Source organism: Homarus americanus, unplaced genomic scaffold (assembly GCF_018991925.1).
Source record: "Homarus americanus isolate GMGI-L3 unplaced genomic scaffold, GMGI_Hamer_2.0 scaffold19518, whole genome shotgun sequence".
In the NCBI taxonomy this organism is placed as follows: Eukaryota; Metazoa; Arthropoda; class Malacostraca; order Decapoda; family Nephropidae; genus Homarus; species Homarus americanus.
This window is the reverse complement of record NW_024723340.1, coordinates 738,407-753,360: the sequence shown is the minus strand read 5'-3', so window position 1 is coordinate 753,360 and position 14,954 is coordinate 738,407. Positions and strand designations below refer to the sequence as shown.

At 35.8% G+C, this 14,954-nt stretch overlaps 1 protein-coding gene across 1 annotated transcript; it reads left to right on the top strand.

Moving 5' to 3' along the window:
- The first annotated feature begins 1,361 nt into the window (after positions 1-1,361).
- LOC121863420 (dolichol-phosphate mannosyltransferase subunit 3-like) lies at positions 1,362-11,208 on the top strand. The gene is made up of 3 exons (XM_042362082.1): positions 1,362-1,517; positions 7,220-7,300; positions 9,651-11,208. The coding sequence occupies exons 2-3, from the start codon at positions 7,226-7,228 to the stop codon at positions 9,855-9,857; spliced, it is 282 nt and encodes a 93-aa protein (XP_042218016.1). The 5' UTR covers positions 1,362-1,517; positions 7,220-7,225; the 3' UTR covers positions 9,858-11,208.
- Positions 11,209-14,954: the final 3,746 nt, after the last annotated feature.

Genomic DNA, 14,954 nt, shown 5'->3' with positions numbered 1-14,954 from the left:
ATTGATTATTCGAGAAAACATGTCAGCCAACAGGTGAAATATATATATATATTTTAACAGTATAGCCAGATCCCTCTCACCCTCTGTGCAACAAAGTATTGTTATTATTATTATTATTATTATTATTATTATTATTATTATTATTATTATTATTATAGTAGTAGTAGTAGTAGTAGTAGTTTGCCATCCCTGGGAAGTTGGGCGTCATAAAAAAAAGTAGACAATATGCCTACATGTTCAGTAGTCCTAATTTGCTCTCAAGATAGCTTAAGTAATACAATGAAATGGGTCAAATTAACACTCAAAAGAAATGTACCAAGACATTTTAATTTAAAATTTCTCTAAAATAAGTCACATCTGTTTAAAACTGCACGAGAATCCTGCAATCGAGTCTATCAGTGGTCAAAATTCGTAATCTCTATTAGTGAAATTAAAATTGTGGGTTAAATTCAAGTTTCGGCTCGGGACAGATGTGAGAAGTGTTAGCCAGTGTGACCCAACCAATAAGCAAATTTTCTCCTGGTATTCAAATTTCCTCTTGTACTAACGCTGGACAATAGATAATAACAAAGTAACAAAGAACAAACCAACCGCCCGAGCGGTTAGTAAGATGATAATAGATTACATGATATATATATATATATATATATATATATATATATATATATATATATATATATATATATATATATATATATATATATATATATATATATATAAAGAAAATGTAACATAAGATACAATTAAAACAGTTATATGTGCAGCTTTACCGTCGTATTGGTAACAATGAAAGTTTGTTGACACTGACAACTGTGTAAAGAAAGAAGAGTAACGTGTTCATAAACCATCAAGTGGTGATATGTAGCAACTACACAAGTCATCATGAACTCTTACATGGCCAAGAGATGGCACTAGCATTCATATTTTATTAAGTCCTTATATTTGAATAATAACTTATTCCAAAATTAGCAAATGCCAGAGCAGTGAATAATGTGCATATAAGTATTTTTTCATAGTTTCTAAACTAAAGCAGGACAATGATCATCATTTCACAGAATCGTAATTGCATGCGTTTCTGACTAGCTATGACAAATGACAAATAATAAAGAAGATAAGTAATGAGATAATTTGATGACTCGAGAAAGAAAAAGAAAATCCTCATATGTGAACCATACAACAGGACAGGAAGACTAACGAAACACTTAAATTCCTCATAAAAAACCCAACACACCGATAAAATTTTGTGAAAACACATTTCATATGGATATATAAAAAAATCTTTCTTCTGTTTCAGCAGCTACACTTATCAATGTTTACCTTCAAATATATTCCATTTTTTTCGACCAAGCGTTTGTGTTTTGTGTACTGGACGAGAGGTGGCAGCAGCTACCAGGAGCAAGATGATGAATTAGTGTGTCATCCAGTATTGAGGATCTTGAGGGTCATCTCGGCCCCTGTCATATCCCAGCAATACTGTGCAGGAGTTTCAACGTGCACATCGCCACGTCAGACAACAGGTAAAGACAGTTTCTGTAGTTTGAATTAATGAATATGGTTGTTTCTGACTTTTAAGAAAATTTGTAACAAGAAAATGCTGTATTATACAGGTAATGACAGACTTATAGCTGTCTCGGTTTCAATAAGTGGTCATTGTACAACAAATGTAATTTTGTGAAGTTTTACCCTATTTACCTGTGGTCACAGCGGTAACACGCATATTTCACCAATATGTCAAGGATTGGACCTCGAGCACACGTGAGAATGGTGTTATCCATCCCGACCCTACCAAACATCAAAGGTTTCCACTTGCACTAACATTAGATAGACCAGCCGGTAAGTTATGAGGAAACCACTACCCCCAGAAAACGTTTATGGATTTCCTTTTTTGTTTTTTTCCTTGTTGTTTTGGTGATTGTAAATAGATTAGGAACGACAACTTCATATTTTAACTTTTAGTTAGTGTTTTCGTTTTCTGATATGTACGATCATAAATCATGTGTAGTGGGCAGGGTATGAGGGATGAGGAAAATGGCTGGGTAAAATACTGTTAAAAACTTCATGACACTAAAATGACGTCTTCGTACTTAACTTTTTTAGTTTTATCCTATATGCCACTGATCGGCTTGTTAGCTGCTTGGGCGAACGGTCAAGTCTAGCACTGTTGGCAAGTACTGGGTATGCACTGGCTCCTGAATGTATCTGAACCTGCTACAGTGTTGGTCAAGTCTGGTCTTGAAAGAGCTCACACTTGGTGCCATCACAACACTGGCAGATTGTTCCAAGAGTTCATAATTCTCACTCCCAAAAAGTTTACCCACACAGTTTTTTTGGACTTGTGGCTTCTTCATCCTTGAACTGTGACCCCTCGTCGGATGGGCAAGAAATTTATTATTGGCTAACATGGAGGACTTCACAGTCGCTTCCCTCCATCTCAGCAATAATAAGTTCGCCCACAGCAGGTGTTAAGTTATGATAGGTTAGGTTAGATTAGTTTAGTTTAAGATTAGGTTAAGTTAACTTGAACTTTTAAATTAACAATTTTTAACACATTTGCCATAACTATGAGTGTCGACTATAAAACAGTGAAATTGTGGCAATTTTAAATTCGTTTTCTATGACAATTCAGCTGAGATAGTGCTTGTTTACATATGCTCAGTTTGCTATAACGGACCTGCTAGGTTCGAGCATACTCTCACATCCTCAAAAAATGTAAAATTACACCATGATGCTTCAAGAAAGTTGCTTTCATTGGTACCAGGGACATGAGATAAAGTTAGGTAGGTTTCTTTGTTTGGTTAGGTTAGGTTCTAGTAAATGTCACCTCTTTTAAAAGTACTTGCTACAATGATAAGAACATCAGTCGAAGAAATTAACAAAATCGAACTATGAGTACTTCGGGTGGAAGCAGTTTCCTCGTACATTACAGACTAACCACCTAAATGGCGAGTAAGCTGATAAGTGGTACAAAATAAAAGTAGTTAAGGTGGAGGAACCATTAGCACCAGAAATAACATATGGAATTGAACCAAAGTTTCTGGAGATACTATTTGCATGATATTGAACACGAAAATGAAAGCGAGAATGCACAAATTACAACCTTACCTAACTTCCTAACCTGTGCATTGTAGTTTCGATATTCTAACTTACTATCATCCAAACAACATCTCTAGAAAAAATTAACTACTTCAATCCAATATGAATTGTATTAAATATGCCCGGTGAGATAGTCATTCGTTTCTTGACATGTAAACAGATTGCGGATACTATCCGCATAGCAGACGATGTGAACCCAAATATAGTTACCATAGGAGATTTGACTATTCCATAATTATGGTAAACCTTTTGTTTCTTCACATACAAAAACGTTTAGATTGCAGTGTTTTTACCTTGTTATTCTCTCTTCGATTTTTATTACCGAGTATCATCCAAACATCTGAAAATTTGGTGCAATTCCATAAAGTCCTTCTGGTGCTAATGGTCTCCTCCAGCCTTACCAAAACAAAAAACAAAACTAGAGATGACCATGCTGAAGGAAGGAGTCCAGGGGTGTGTATAAGATGATCGTGTCCAGGGCTATTTTGAAGCCCACTACAGTTCTCACCTCCACAGCTTGAGCTGATAGTCTACTACCCTTGGTGTGAAGAAGTTTTTCTTTATATTTGTCCTGCAAGACACTTTGGTGACCTTGAAGATTTGAGGCACATATTACCAGCATGGACAAAATGCCACTAAGGTCAACATAGAGATTTATTCACGAAAGGATAGGGAAACCACCTCCGTATCCCAAAAGAAACTCGGTTACTTAGACTAGAAGTGCCAATACCGTCAATTTTGCTGTTAAGTAGAACTATCCATGTCTCACTACATGCAGGGCTGGCAGTGAGGGTGATGGGTGGCAAGCCACAGAGAGGAAAGCACCAGAGGTCTCCATTTTTTTCTCCCTAGCACTTTGTCCACTCTGGTCATACACACCTCCTAGTTTGTCCTCTCCTGTTGGTGGTACATGACATAATTTGTTTTCCTATCCCTTTCCAGATTTTGGATGTGTGTAGAAGATCTGCCCTATTGGGTAAATATTCCATATTGACCATTCATGATAATTACTAAAAAAAATTGTGTGTTTTTTTCACTGTTTCACACACATATGACCTTCATATTTGGAAGAAATAAATACTTTTGGAGATATGACCCCCTCCAATTACCAAGATTGTGGGGTGAAAAGGTGAAGGTGGGTCCTTAGGGGTAAAAACAAGCAAAACCGACTCAAATATCAGCATACATGGCAACTTAACCTAACTAGAAAAATCAGTATGTAAACCTAACCTAAATTTACCGAACTAAAACTTAGTTTGGTTAACAGATGGAGGAAGTGGTGATGGGGTTATGATCTTTATGATCAGCTTGGAACATGGACCGAGCAAAATACGAGATCTCTTTTTCTTTGCGAGTGTCTGTCTTTTACTGCAATACAAAGTGTGCGATCTTGACAATACAGACAGTCTGAATTACACTTTGGATACTGAACCAAGGAGAACACCATATGAGACCTAAAGATGTCAATAGCTGCGGCTTTCTTTAATACTTGCTGAGTTACACGCCAGTCTTTCAACGAACAACGTTCACAGACAGAAGCCATTTTCCCACTAATTCAAATTCATGTGACATCGGGACTTGCTCTGATTGGCTGAGGAATAATTGAGCTCATGCACACAAGTACAGAATTGCATGACATCTGATACTTTTACTAATTGGCTGAGTTAGATGTAAAAAAAAAAAATTACCCACAAACTTGTATACGTAAGTGAAATAAAAAAGTGAGAATAACGCAAAAACTCTAAATTTCCGCCAGAAATTCTATACAGCAAAGCATTTATATTTTTTGCTCTATCCCTGGATAAAAATTTATAGTTCCATGAATGGTAACTACAAAATACTGTATTAACCTCCTGTTGTGCCTTGTCTGAAGAGTTGATGGAGGAAATGATTAGCACCAGAAGGACTTACGCATATTGGACCACATTTTCAGGAGATATTGGATGATACTGAGTAATAAAATTGAAATAACATTGAAGTAGTTTCTTTTTATTTTATCTTTCAGTCATAACGAAGATGGAAATAACAGGGTAAAAACACTGAACAATCATATTGCAACAATTTCACGTCTCCACGTGCCTGAAAAAATTTAGTGTTACTGTATATTCAGGTTTGGTCATTTGCTTTATTACAGGGCAGTAGTCCTATTTCATGATAAAATTGGTTAATACATACATGTACTGTATACTGCATGCAAGCAATGGTTGGTCGTGTTCCATTGGGGTTAACTCTTCAATTGAAATCTGAAAAATCTTCCCATGACCAAGGCTAGAATTCCTGATGACAAATCCAAGAATGTGGGTGATCATATCCTCCAGTGTATGACCACCATATCCCTCTGCAGATTCATACAAAACTTCAACTCAAACTTAATTTATCTCCTTTAAATAGTCAGGGAATTTGTCTGTTCATGCAGATCTTTTTGCATGATTGCTACACCATCTTGACTTGTCAGCTTCCCAGATATCTTCATGCAGTCCACAGACTTGACAGTGTGGCTCAATATATTTTCATGTGTCATTACCTGTACCAGCAGGTCCTTATTTTGCTCCATCCTTTTCATCAAATATCTGCTAACAGTACTCAACGCTTGGATAGTTTGACAGTTTTTTATAATGCACATTTGAGAAGTACCTGTACTAGGCATGCATGAGCTCTTGAATGTACAGTACCTGAACATATCCAATGTCATTCCTAGACTTAATGGAGCTTATGATGAGGTTGGGACGACTAATCAAATTACAGTAAACCTACAAAAGCAATGAAAAAAAAATTTAATTACCGGTATGTGCTGATCATACAGCAGTAATGCTTGTATCCCTTAGTTTAGATTGTGACCTGATCTCTATTCCTGGCCCAAGGCAAATGTGAGAAGGGTGTTAATCAGTGTGACCCTACCATACATTGCAAATTTTCACCGGGTACTCTCATTTCCTCCTATACTAACATTGGACATTAAAAGACAAACTTCTCAGGAATAATGAGGATACTGTATAAAACAAACTACCAGCATCCTTTCCCCATCAAAGCTGTAAATTAAAAGTATTACATTGTACATAGATAACCTGACAGCAACATTATAAGACAGTCAGGTCAACCAGCTACCTAACAAAAAGTCTATACCTTACAGGAAAACTCATTTCTTACCCGAGTAATAATGTAATTCGGGTGGAGGAGTAGCACTTTCTGTGTTCTTTTATCCCCTTCAAGTCTTTCTTGTAAGTGTCCACCTGATGACTATTCCATATTTGCTTCAAGTGTTTATATGAGCAGGAACATTTCATTGACAATTGCATTTCCATTTCATGCTTATACAAAGAAACCGTAACTTAAGAAAACTTTTACATAGACAATGATAATTTCTGTCTTTCATTAAGAATAATGTTCTGTATCCCCCAAAAGAATAAAAGATTTGCTGTCTTTGTAACATTAGTTTGGCAATATACATGAATGCTTCCCAGCATTTTTTCCATACACACAAAAACCTCCAGGTTAGGTAACTTGGGTCAAGTGGATTAGGTTTGGTAGGTTATGGTGTTAATATTTCATTTTGCATGGAAAAGTCATTGGCAAGTGTTCTGTTGCTGGGAAGCATTTGTAAGCAGTTAAGTGCAAACATGCCATCACTGGTAGGAAGATGAGCATGTACTGTAGTACCTGACGTTATAGGGGGAAAAAAAGAAAGAAAAATAAACAAACCTATTTTCTTATATAAATTCAAATTTGTCTTCATATGCCCCTTCCTCCCCCACACTGAACTTTCATTTTATACATTAAAAATTTTTTTTAGTGCAAATTTGTAAGTCAATAAACCTAAACTACATATACAGTATACTGTACCCCAAAATATAAATTAGTGTGTCATATGCAGTCATAAATAAATTATACTCACGTTCCCTCTACCCCTGGAGGTTTTTCTAGTTTACTTTTTGGTTGTAATAAAGGTCTTTCCACACTCGAAGCCATTTATGGCACCAGGTAATATGAACAAACCAGACCTATCTTAACAATCTCATATTATAGTTATGTAAGATAAAATTATTCTATTATTGGATTGATAAAATTACGTATGATAGGCTTTTACTGCAGTACTAACATAAAATGCATCCATCTGCTAAATTTCCAGATCAACATGACCAAGCTAATGGAATGGTTAACTGGGGCAGTACTTATCCTTGGTCCTTGGTCAGCAGTCGTCACCAACACTGTATGTACAGTAGTATTGTGCTAAGTATATTTATAAGTATAAGTATATTGCGCACAGTATATTTATGACTATGCTGTATTTACAAAATACTTTAATTAATAGTGAAACACTGAAGTTTAATATTTTTGTTGAAAATAAACTTTTGTTTTGATATTTTTTAATCATATTACAGTACTTATCATTCTCTATTATAACCTAATGTTAATATTTTCTTGTTGTGGAAATTAGTCTACACATTAAATATGCTCTGTCCCTTTTTGCCCTCTTTAACAAATGGTACAATTCTTAGAATTTGACTGACAAGCCAAAAATGTAGGGAGCCTAGTTAAGGGGTCACAAATAAATGTACAGTACAGTACTGTATTAACTCTTATTTTTGTATTTTCTAGTTAAGAGGATGCTATGGTTGCCATGACTATATTTATTTATAGGATTTCATTTCTCCTTGTGTCCTATAAAGATTGAAATTACCGTATATACTCGTCTATAACCCCCCCCCCTCGTTTATAGGTCGACCCTGATTTTTTGACCAAGAAATCGTTAATTTATGATATTCCTCGTTTATAGGTTGATCCACATTTTTGAGGGTAATGGAACAACAAAACCATCAGTAAAAACACTCTATTTCCTATAAACTGAGGCTCGCCGTGCCTGAAACACCGAGTGCCGAAGGCAAATTGTTTACCATTTATTATTACGACACTTTACACTGAAACGTGGGTAGTTTCAACAAAAATATTGTATATTTCCATTCAAGTATTTATTCAAGTCAATTAGGAGGGAATATTATTGTAATAACAGTTTTTTAACTAAACCATTCGAAAAGCGATTACGGTAACATCTTTTGAACGAAAGAAAGCGAAAGTCATTGTTTTCGTCACGATTTTATCCCTCTTTCCACTGTAATACGTACGTAATTTCAGCAAAAATATTACATTTCCGTGAATGTATTATATCAAGCACAGTATGAATAGAATATCATTGTAATATAACAGTATTTTAACCGAAAACTTAAAAAAAAAAAAACGAGTAACATCTCAAGAACATCGGAAGCTTATGTAAAGTCTTTTGTTTTCGTCATGTATTTTATCCTATTTTACATTGAAATACATCACGTTTCAGCAAAACTACTATTTATTTCCGAGAATATATTCATTCAGGCGCAGTTTAGGTAAAATATACGTGTGATGTAACAGTTTTTTAACTGAAAACGATTCGAAAAATACGTACCCTCTAGCCCTGTTCAAGGAGAGGACTGGGAGAAGCTATTTGGTGCTGCAGACGATGGCAAGGAAAATGATTTTGATGGATTTTAATGAAAATATTCAGAAATATGGTATCGTAGTATTTATTCAAGTCAATTAGGATAGAATATTATTGTAATACAACAGTTTTTTAACTGAAAACCATTCGAAAAGCGAGTACGGTAACATCTTTTGAACGAAAGAAAGCGAAAGTCATTGTTTTCGTCAATTTTATCCCACTTTCCACTGTAATACGAACGTCATTTCAGCAAAAATATTACATTTCCGTGAATGTAGTATATCAAGCACAGTATTGTAATATAACAGTATTTTAACCAAAAACTATTAAAAAAACGAGTAACTTCTCTTGAACATCGGAAGGTTAGGTAAAATCTTTTGTTTTATCCTATTTTACATTAAAATACATCACGTTTCAGCAAAACTAATATTTATTTCCGAGAATATATTCATTCAGGCACAGTTAAGGTAAAATATACATGTGATGTAACAGTTTTTTAACTGAAAAGATTCGAAAAACACGTGTACCGTCTAGCTGATACTCAACAGCTGGTGGTGCGTCATGCGTCGTTGTAAACAATAGGAGGTTGAAGTAGATTACCAGGTATTATATTAAGTGTGAAATATCGAAAAGGTTTTTATTACCGGTATTTTTTGTAGATCAATGAGAACTGTGATACCGTATATGATATAAGTTAGCCTGTGCTAAGAACTTCAACATAGACTACTGAAAGCACGTTGTAAGGTAATTTAGCCTATTGTAAGTTGGTGAGCTTCATTTGCTGAAGGAACTGCACAACTTTTCATTACTAATTGGTACATATTTTACATTTCCATTGTTTACTGGCAGTAAATGGTAAATATTTTTTATGTCTGAAGCTAAAAGTTGCTCCTCGCCCTTCCCACCATGCATGGGTTCAACATAAAAAAAACTATTATGCATGTATAGGACGACCCCCAATTTTTTGCCTAAAAATTTGGTCTTAAAAACTTGAACTATACACGAGTGTGCTATTCACAGTTGGTAGGAAATTTCATTTGTTCAAGGCCAAAATAGTTCTTCCTAACTATATGTTTCTCTGTTTCAGATTCAAAATGAATTTACTAAGCAATACTACTTGGAGATCTTGTTGTTTCCAGTCCTCTTGGTAGCATTATTTGGTTTAGCATCAGTTGCCATAATTGCTTATCGTGTTTATACATTTAATGACTGTAAGGAAGCAGCAGAAGAGTTACAGAATCAGATTAAGGAGGCAAAGGCTGATCTAACAAAAAAGGGTTTAAAATTGGACTAGAGGTCAGAAATGTTTTTCTTTATCTTCATGAAGAAATTATTACAATTCATAGAATAATTCAGCAGACAGTGGTGCCATTCTTTCTATAAACTGATAACAGGAATTTAATAAATTGGAAACAAAAAGTTTTCCTTTGAGTCTTCTCTAAAGGACCCCAACTTCAAGAAAAATTTAAGATTAATGGGCAAGGCAATGAAATTATAACATTAAGCACCAATATTTAGTTGATACTTTACTCTAAAGTCATTCCATATCTTAAGATAACTGAAGCTTTGTGATAATAAACTATTAACTTTAATCTCTAATGAGGGTATTGTTTCTTGTAGACTATCATTAGTACCGTATTGCCTATACTGTAATTAACTTTTGTCATCAAAATTGTCTTTTTTCCCCCAATGCTAATGAAATATAATTACAATTGTTGATTGGCCTAAAAGTTATGGTGCCCATGAAATATGTAATTGCAATTGTTGACTGACCTAATTTTTTTTTTTTTTATACTATTTTGTAGAATAAAGTGATAAAATAACATAGTCTTTCATCACACCATGTCCTTTACATCATATTATCTAAATGCGCTGTACTGTTTGATTCTCTTGTGAGTTGTCTTTAATAGGGTGGCCACAAGCAGATACTTGTCAATATCTCTACACTTTTTAGTATTAATTACTTTGAAAAAAGTGATGAAACGTTTCATGAAGAATGCTTCTGCTTCGCCTAATTGGTGTATAATCAGTCACTACTTGTTTGTATTACTGAATGTGTAAAGGATGAGTGTTAATTGCAGAGAGTATAAACAAACAGTTTACGGATAAGACTAAAATGGAAAGCTTGGGAAAAGTGTTACCAGTATATATTTAATGATTTTATCCTCATTCACTCCATTCTTAAATAAAGTAATGATTAAAAAACACCATACAATATTGCTCTCATCTCTTCATCAAAAAGCCAAGTAAACCAAAAGCAGAACAATTTATAACCAGCACTTCCTTCTGTAATATCATAGTTCTGGTTACCTAACGAAATAATACTTTACAGAGACATTCAATGCATACAGGTAAAAGAAATATGAATGATAACATTAACTGAGAATGTGCTGCTATGGTTTCACTACACAGAAATCAACTAGCCCTTAAGAAGATGCAACCAATGTTTGTGGGAAATTCCATGAACAGTTACTAGCAAAATTAAACATCCACTTGTTGAAGGATAAGGAAATACATTTACAAAAGTCTTCAGTGGCATAAAGCTATACAGGTGTATAATTTCTTTGAATGATAAAAATGCTGTATATTTTTCTTTACAGTACCACAAACTGTATCTGAAGACCAATAAAATTAAAAGAAAAAGTTATGTTTATATATATTTTTAAATTTACATTCCATATACTATACAGTAATTGTGTTACCTACCGACATAATTAGCCACAAGGGCAATATTTTCTAATGTTACTTCCTTAGTAACATATTTGACAAGGCGACACTGGAAACCTTGGTCTTGTAAATACCTCACCCGACCAAAATCTAACAGCTGCTTTGCTTTTCTTCCAACTTCTTCTCGATACTGGGCTGGTAAGTTTAATCGGGTGTATCGACTGAAAAAGAAAACGAGGTGTCACACAAAGAACAAAACTGAAAAGTTAATGCAGGTAGACCCCAATTTACACAAATTCTAAGGTACTTTTTTTTGTCCCATGCTTTGTTTTATGAATGAAAATCCTGAAATATTTTTTACTATTTTTGTAATTTTTTCTAAGTGTCTGTACAGGAATGAAGAATACTGTAGTACATGCTAAAATAATGCCCCTTTTTTTTAACATCAGTATGCTTGCTTACTTCATGAACTTACTTAATTTTTTTTAACTCACAATGTTATGGAAGGGTTTCGTGCCTGAAAATCTTTCCACATTGTGAAACCATTTTTTCCAATGACTCCCATTACTGTATTTTAGTTGAGATGCATTCTAAGCAAATTTTTGGCTGCCCAAAAATGTAACACGAGCACATACAGTATATATGAATGAAAACAGACAAATAATGATTCATTCATGATGTAACATGACAATAAATGCACACATTTGAATTTAACTCACCAGAAATGATGTTTAGTGCTGCAGGAGGTGGTGAGCTCAGCTAGTGCGATCAGAGATACTAGGAGTTACCTCCTTAAAACATCCTGTTTATAGCCCAACATAATTCCTTTATGGAATCTTTTATCACCACTGCTTTCTCTTGAACTTGATGGTCTTTTTTGACACATCTTGAATAAGGATACACAGTAACACAAACACATAACTGAACACAAACTGGGGAAAGAATTCAAACTGAGCAGTGCCATTGTTGTGGTGGCTGCTGACGATTAGAGAGGTAAGCAGCCCGCCAGCAGTCATGTAGCTACCACCAGAATCCACACGAAATAAAGGTTATAATTTAATATTTTTCTATACAGTGGTCCCTCGGTTAACAAGCACAATTCCTTCTAGAAGGTTGCTCGCTAACCGAAAAACTCGTTAACCGAGAAACTCGTTAACCGAAAAACTCGTTAACCGACACCATTGTTTCAATGGGTAATTGGTTCCAGCTCACCGAAAATTGCCTAAAATCAACAAAAAAAGGTAGTTAAGTACACTTACTTTGAGGTGTGTATGTAGAAGGCTCCTGGATGATGATGATGGGAATTAGAATGGGGGTGGAGGAGAAGGGAGAAGAGAAAGCATTGGGGGTGGAAGAGAAGTCACCCCATGGCGCCATTTCACCCATAAAATTTTAGTTCTCTTGGTGTAATTCAAGATTATTTTCTTTAAATCAACACTGCACTGCATTATATATTGTCAATATGTAAAATAAATTTCAAATTGACCAATAATTTGCTTGGAAACACAGAAGAAAGCGTTTAGTTGAAGAGAGTCTCAAGCAAGATGTTTCCTCCACTGAAAAGACACAGAGACTGACGCCTGTATGGTGTGTTGACAGGCTGTATGGCACGCAAAAAAACTAGCTTCCTATACTTCAATTAGGTTCAATAATTGTTAAAATGACTAAAAAAATTAATATAAAACTTTTAAAATTATTGAATAGTATATAAACTTCTTGATATTTACTAAAATAGTAAGGAATTTAAGCCCTAGAACCGATTACTGTATTGGCGGACTAATACTACAGCTGGTGGATTGCTAAATGCAAGCGAAAACATGTTGAGGTCGCCCTGTAAAAAACTCGTTAATCGAGGGATTGCACGTTAACCGAAGTTAAGAATCTTATGGAAGGTAACTCGTTAACCAAAATCTCGTTAACCAAGGCGCTCGTTGACCGAGAGATCACTGTAATACAGTACAATTGTTTATTTATTTATTTTTTTGATAAATTAACCACAATTCCATAAAGCAGACAACAGTCCTGAACACAGACGCATAACTAAACATAAGCTGGGAAAAGATTTCAAACTGAGCAGCGCCACTGCTGTGGTGGTTGCTGACAACTGGGGTAGTGAGCCGCCCTCCAACCATCTTGTAGCTATGACCAAGAATCCACACAAATGAAATTGTATAATTTCAATGAATTTCTTTGTTATATATCGCGATTTTTATGTTTGAAAATTTAAAAAATTTACCCAAATTCTGTAAGGGTGAGTTTTGTCTCACAATTTTATTTTTATTTTTTCATAATATCAAACTAGCATAAGGGCAAATTTATGTAACCCGGGATTCCGAATCGTGGGGGTTGCCTGTCTAGCACAAATAAGGTTTCAGTTTGTCACCATTCTCTAACACTCACCATATAACATACTCCTCAAACTCATGTGAAGAAAAGTAGACTCATGACTCAGGTAGTTGCCTGATTATCCAATTTCTTTTCACTTACTCATGTACAGTACAGTAAGTCCTCGCTTAACGTTGTTTCGGTACTACGTCGCTGAACTTTTGAGACCAAAAATTCGTTTAATATCCCAGTGATCTGATACTACGTCGTTTTGCGTAGTCACGAACTACTTTCTACGGCGCATCACCCACTCTTGTCTGGCCGCGCTACGCTCTCTTGGCTTGGAGCGCTGCCCTCACTCGTGGAACGTCACAGCGTCCCCAAGCGACGCCAAGCCAGTCTCTGTTACGACTTCACATCATTCATGTGTGTTTAAGTGATTTTGCTTTAAATCTGTACTCTAACCAATCGAAATGGCTTCCAAGTGCCCATCAAGTGCTACTGATGCTAGTGTAGTGAAGAGTCAACGTAAGACCATTACCCTTGCTATGAAAATGGATGTATTAACCCGATTTGAAAAAGGGAAACGTGTTGTGGACATAGCTGCTGTGCTTGATCTAACCCCCACAACAGTGCGTACTATCTGGACCAATGCTGACAAGATTAAGGTTAGTGCTGGAAGTAGTTCTTCTCTGAGTGCTACTAAGATGACTTGTACTAGAAACACTGTGATAGAGAAGGTGGAAAAGATGCTGGCAATGTGGATGGAGGACCAGAATCAACGTAATGCCCCTGTGAGCCTTATGGTTATGCAGCATAAGGCCAGATCCTTGTTTGATGACTTAAAGGCAGAAGAGGGTGAAGGATCGAAGGAAGAGACCTTTACGGCTAGCCGAGGATGGTTTCAACATTTTAAGTACCGTTATAACTTCCATAATATTAAGATGACTGGTGAAGCTGCCTGTTCAGATACAGTTGCTGCCGAGACATTCCCGCCAAAATTCAAACGGATTAGCCAGCAAGGAGGCTACTCACCGAAGCAAGTTTTCAATGTGGATGAGACTGGTCTCTTTTGGAAGAGAATGCCTTAGAGGACCTATATCTCCAAGGAGGAGAAAAGAGCGCCAGGTTTTAAAGGGGCAAAAGACCGCTTGACGCTGCTGCTTGGCGCGAATGCTGCTGGTGACTTCAAGCTGAAGCCTATGCTGATTTCTCTCGCTGCCAACCCACGGGCCCTGAAAGGTTACTCTAAGGATCACTTTCCTGTCATTTACAAGGCAAACAAAAAGACATGGATAACCGGCGCCATATTTAGCCAGTGGTTAAACGTGTACGCCGTCCCTGCACTGAAGGAATACTGTGCCAAGGAGAACCTTAACTTCAAAATTCTTCTGATCGT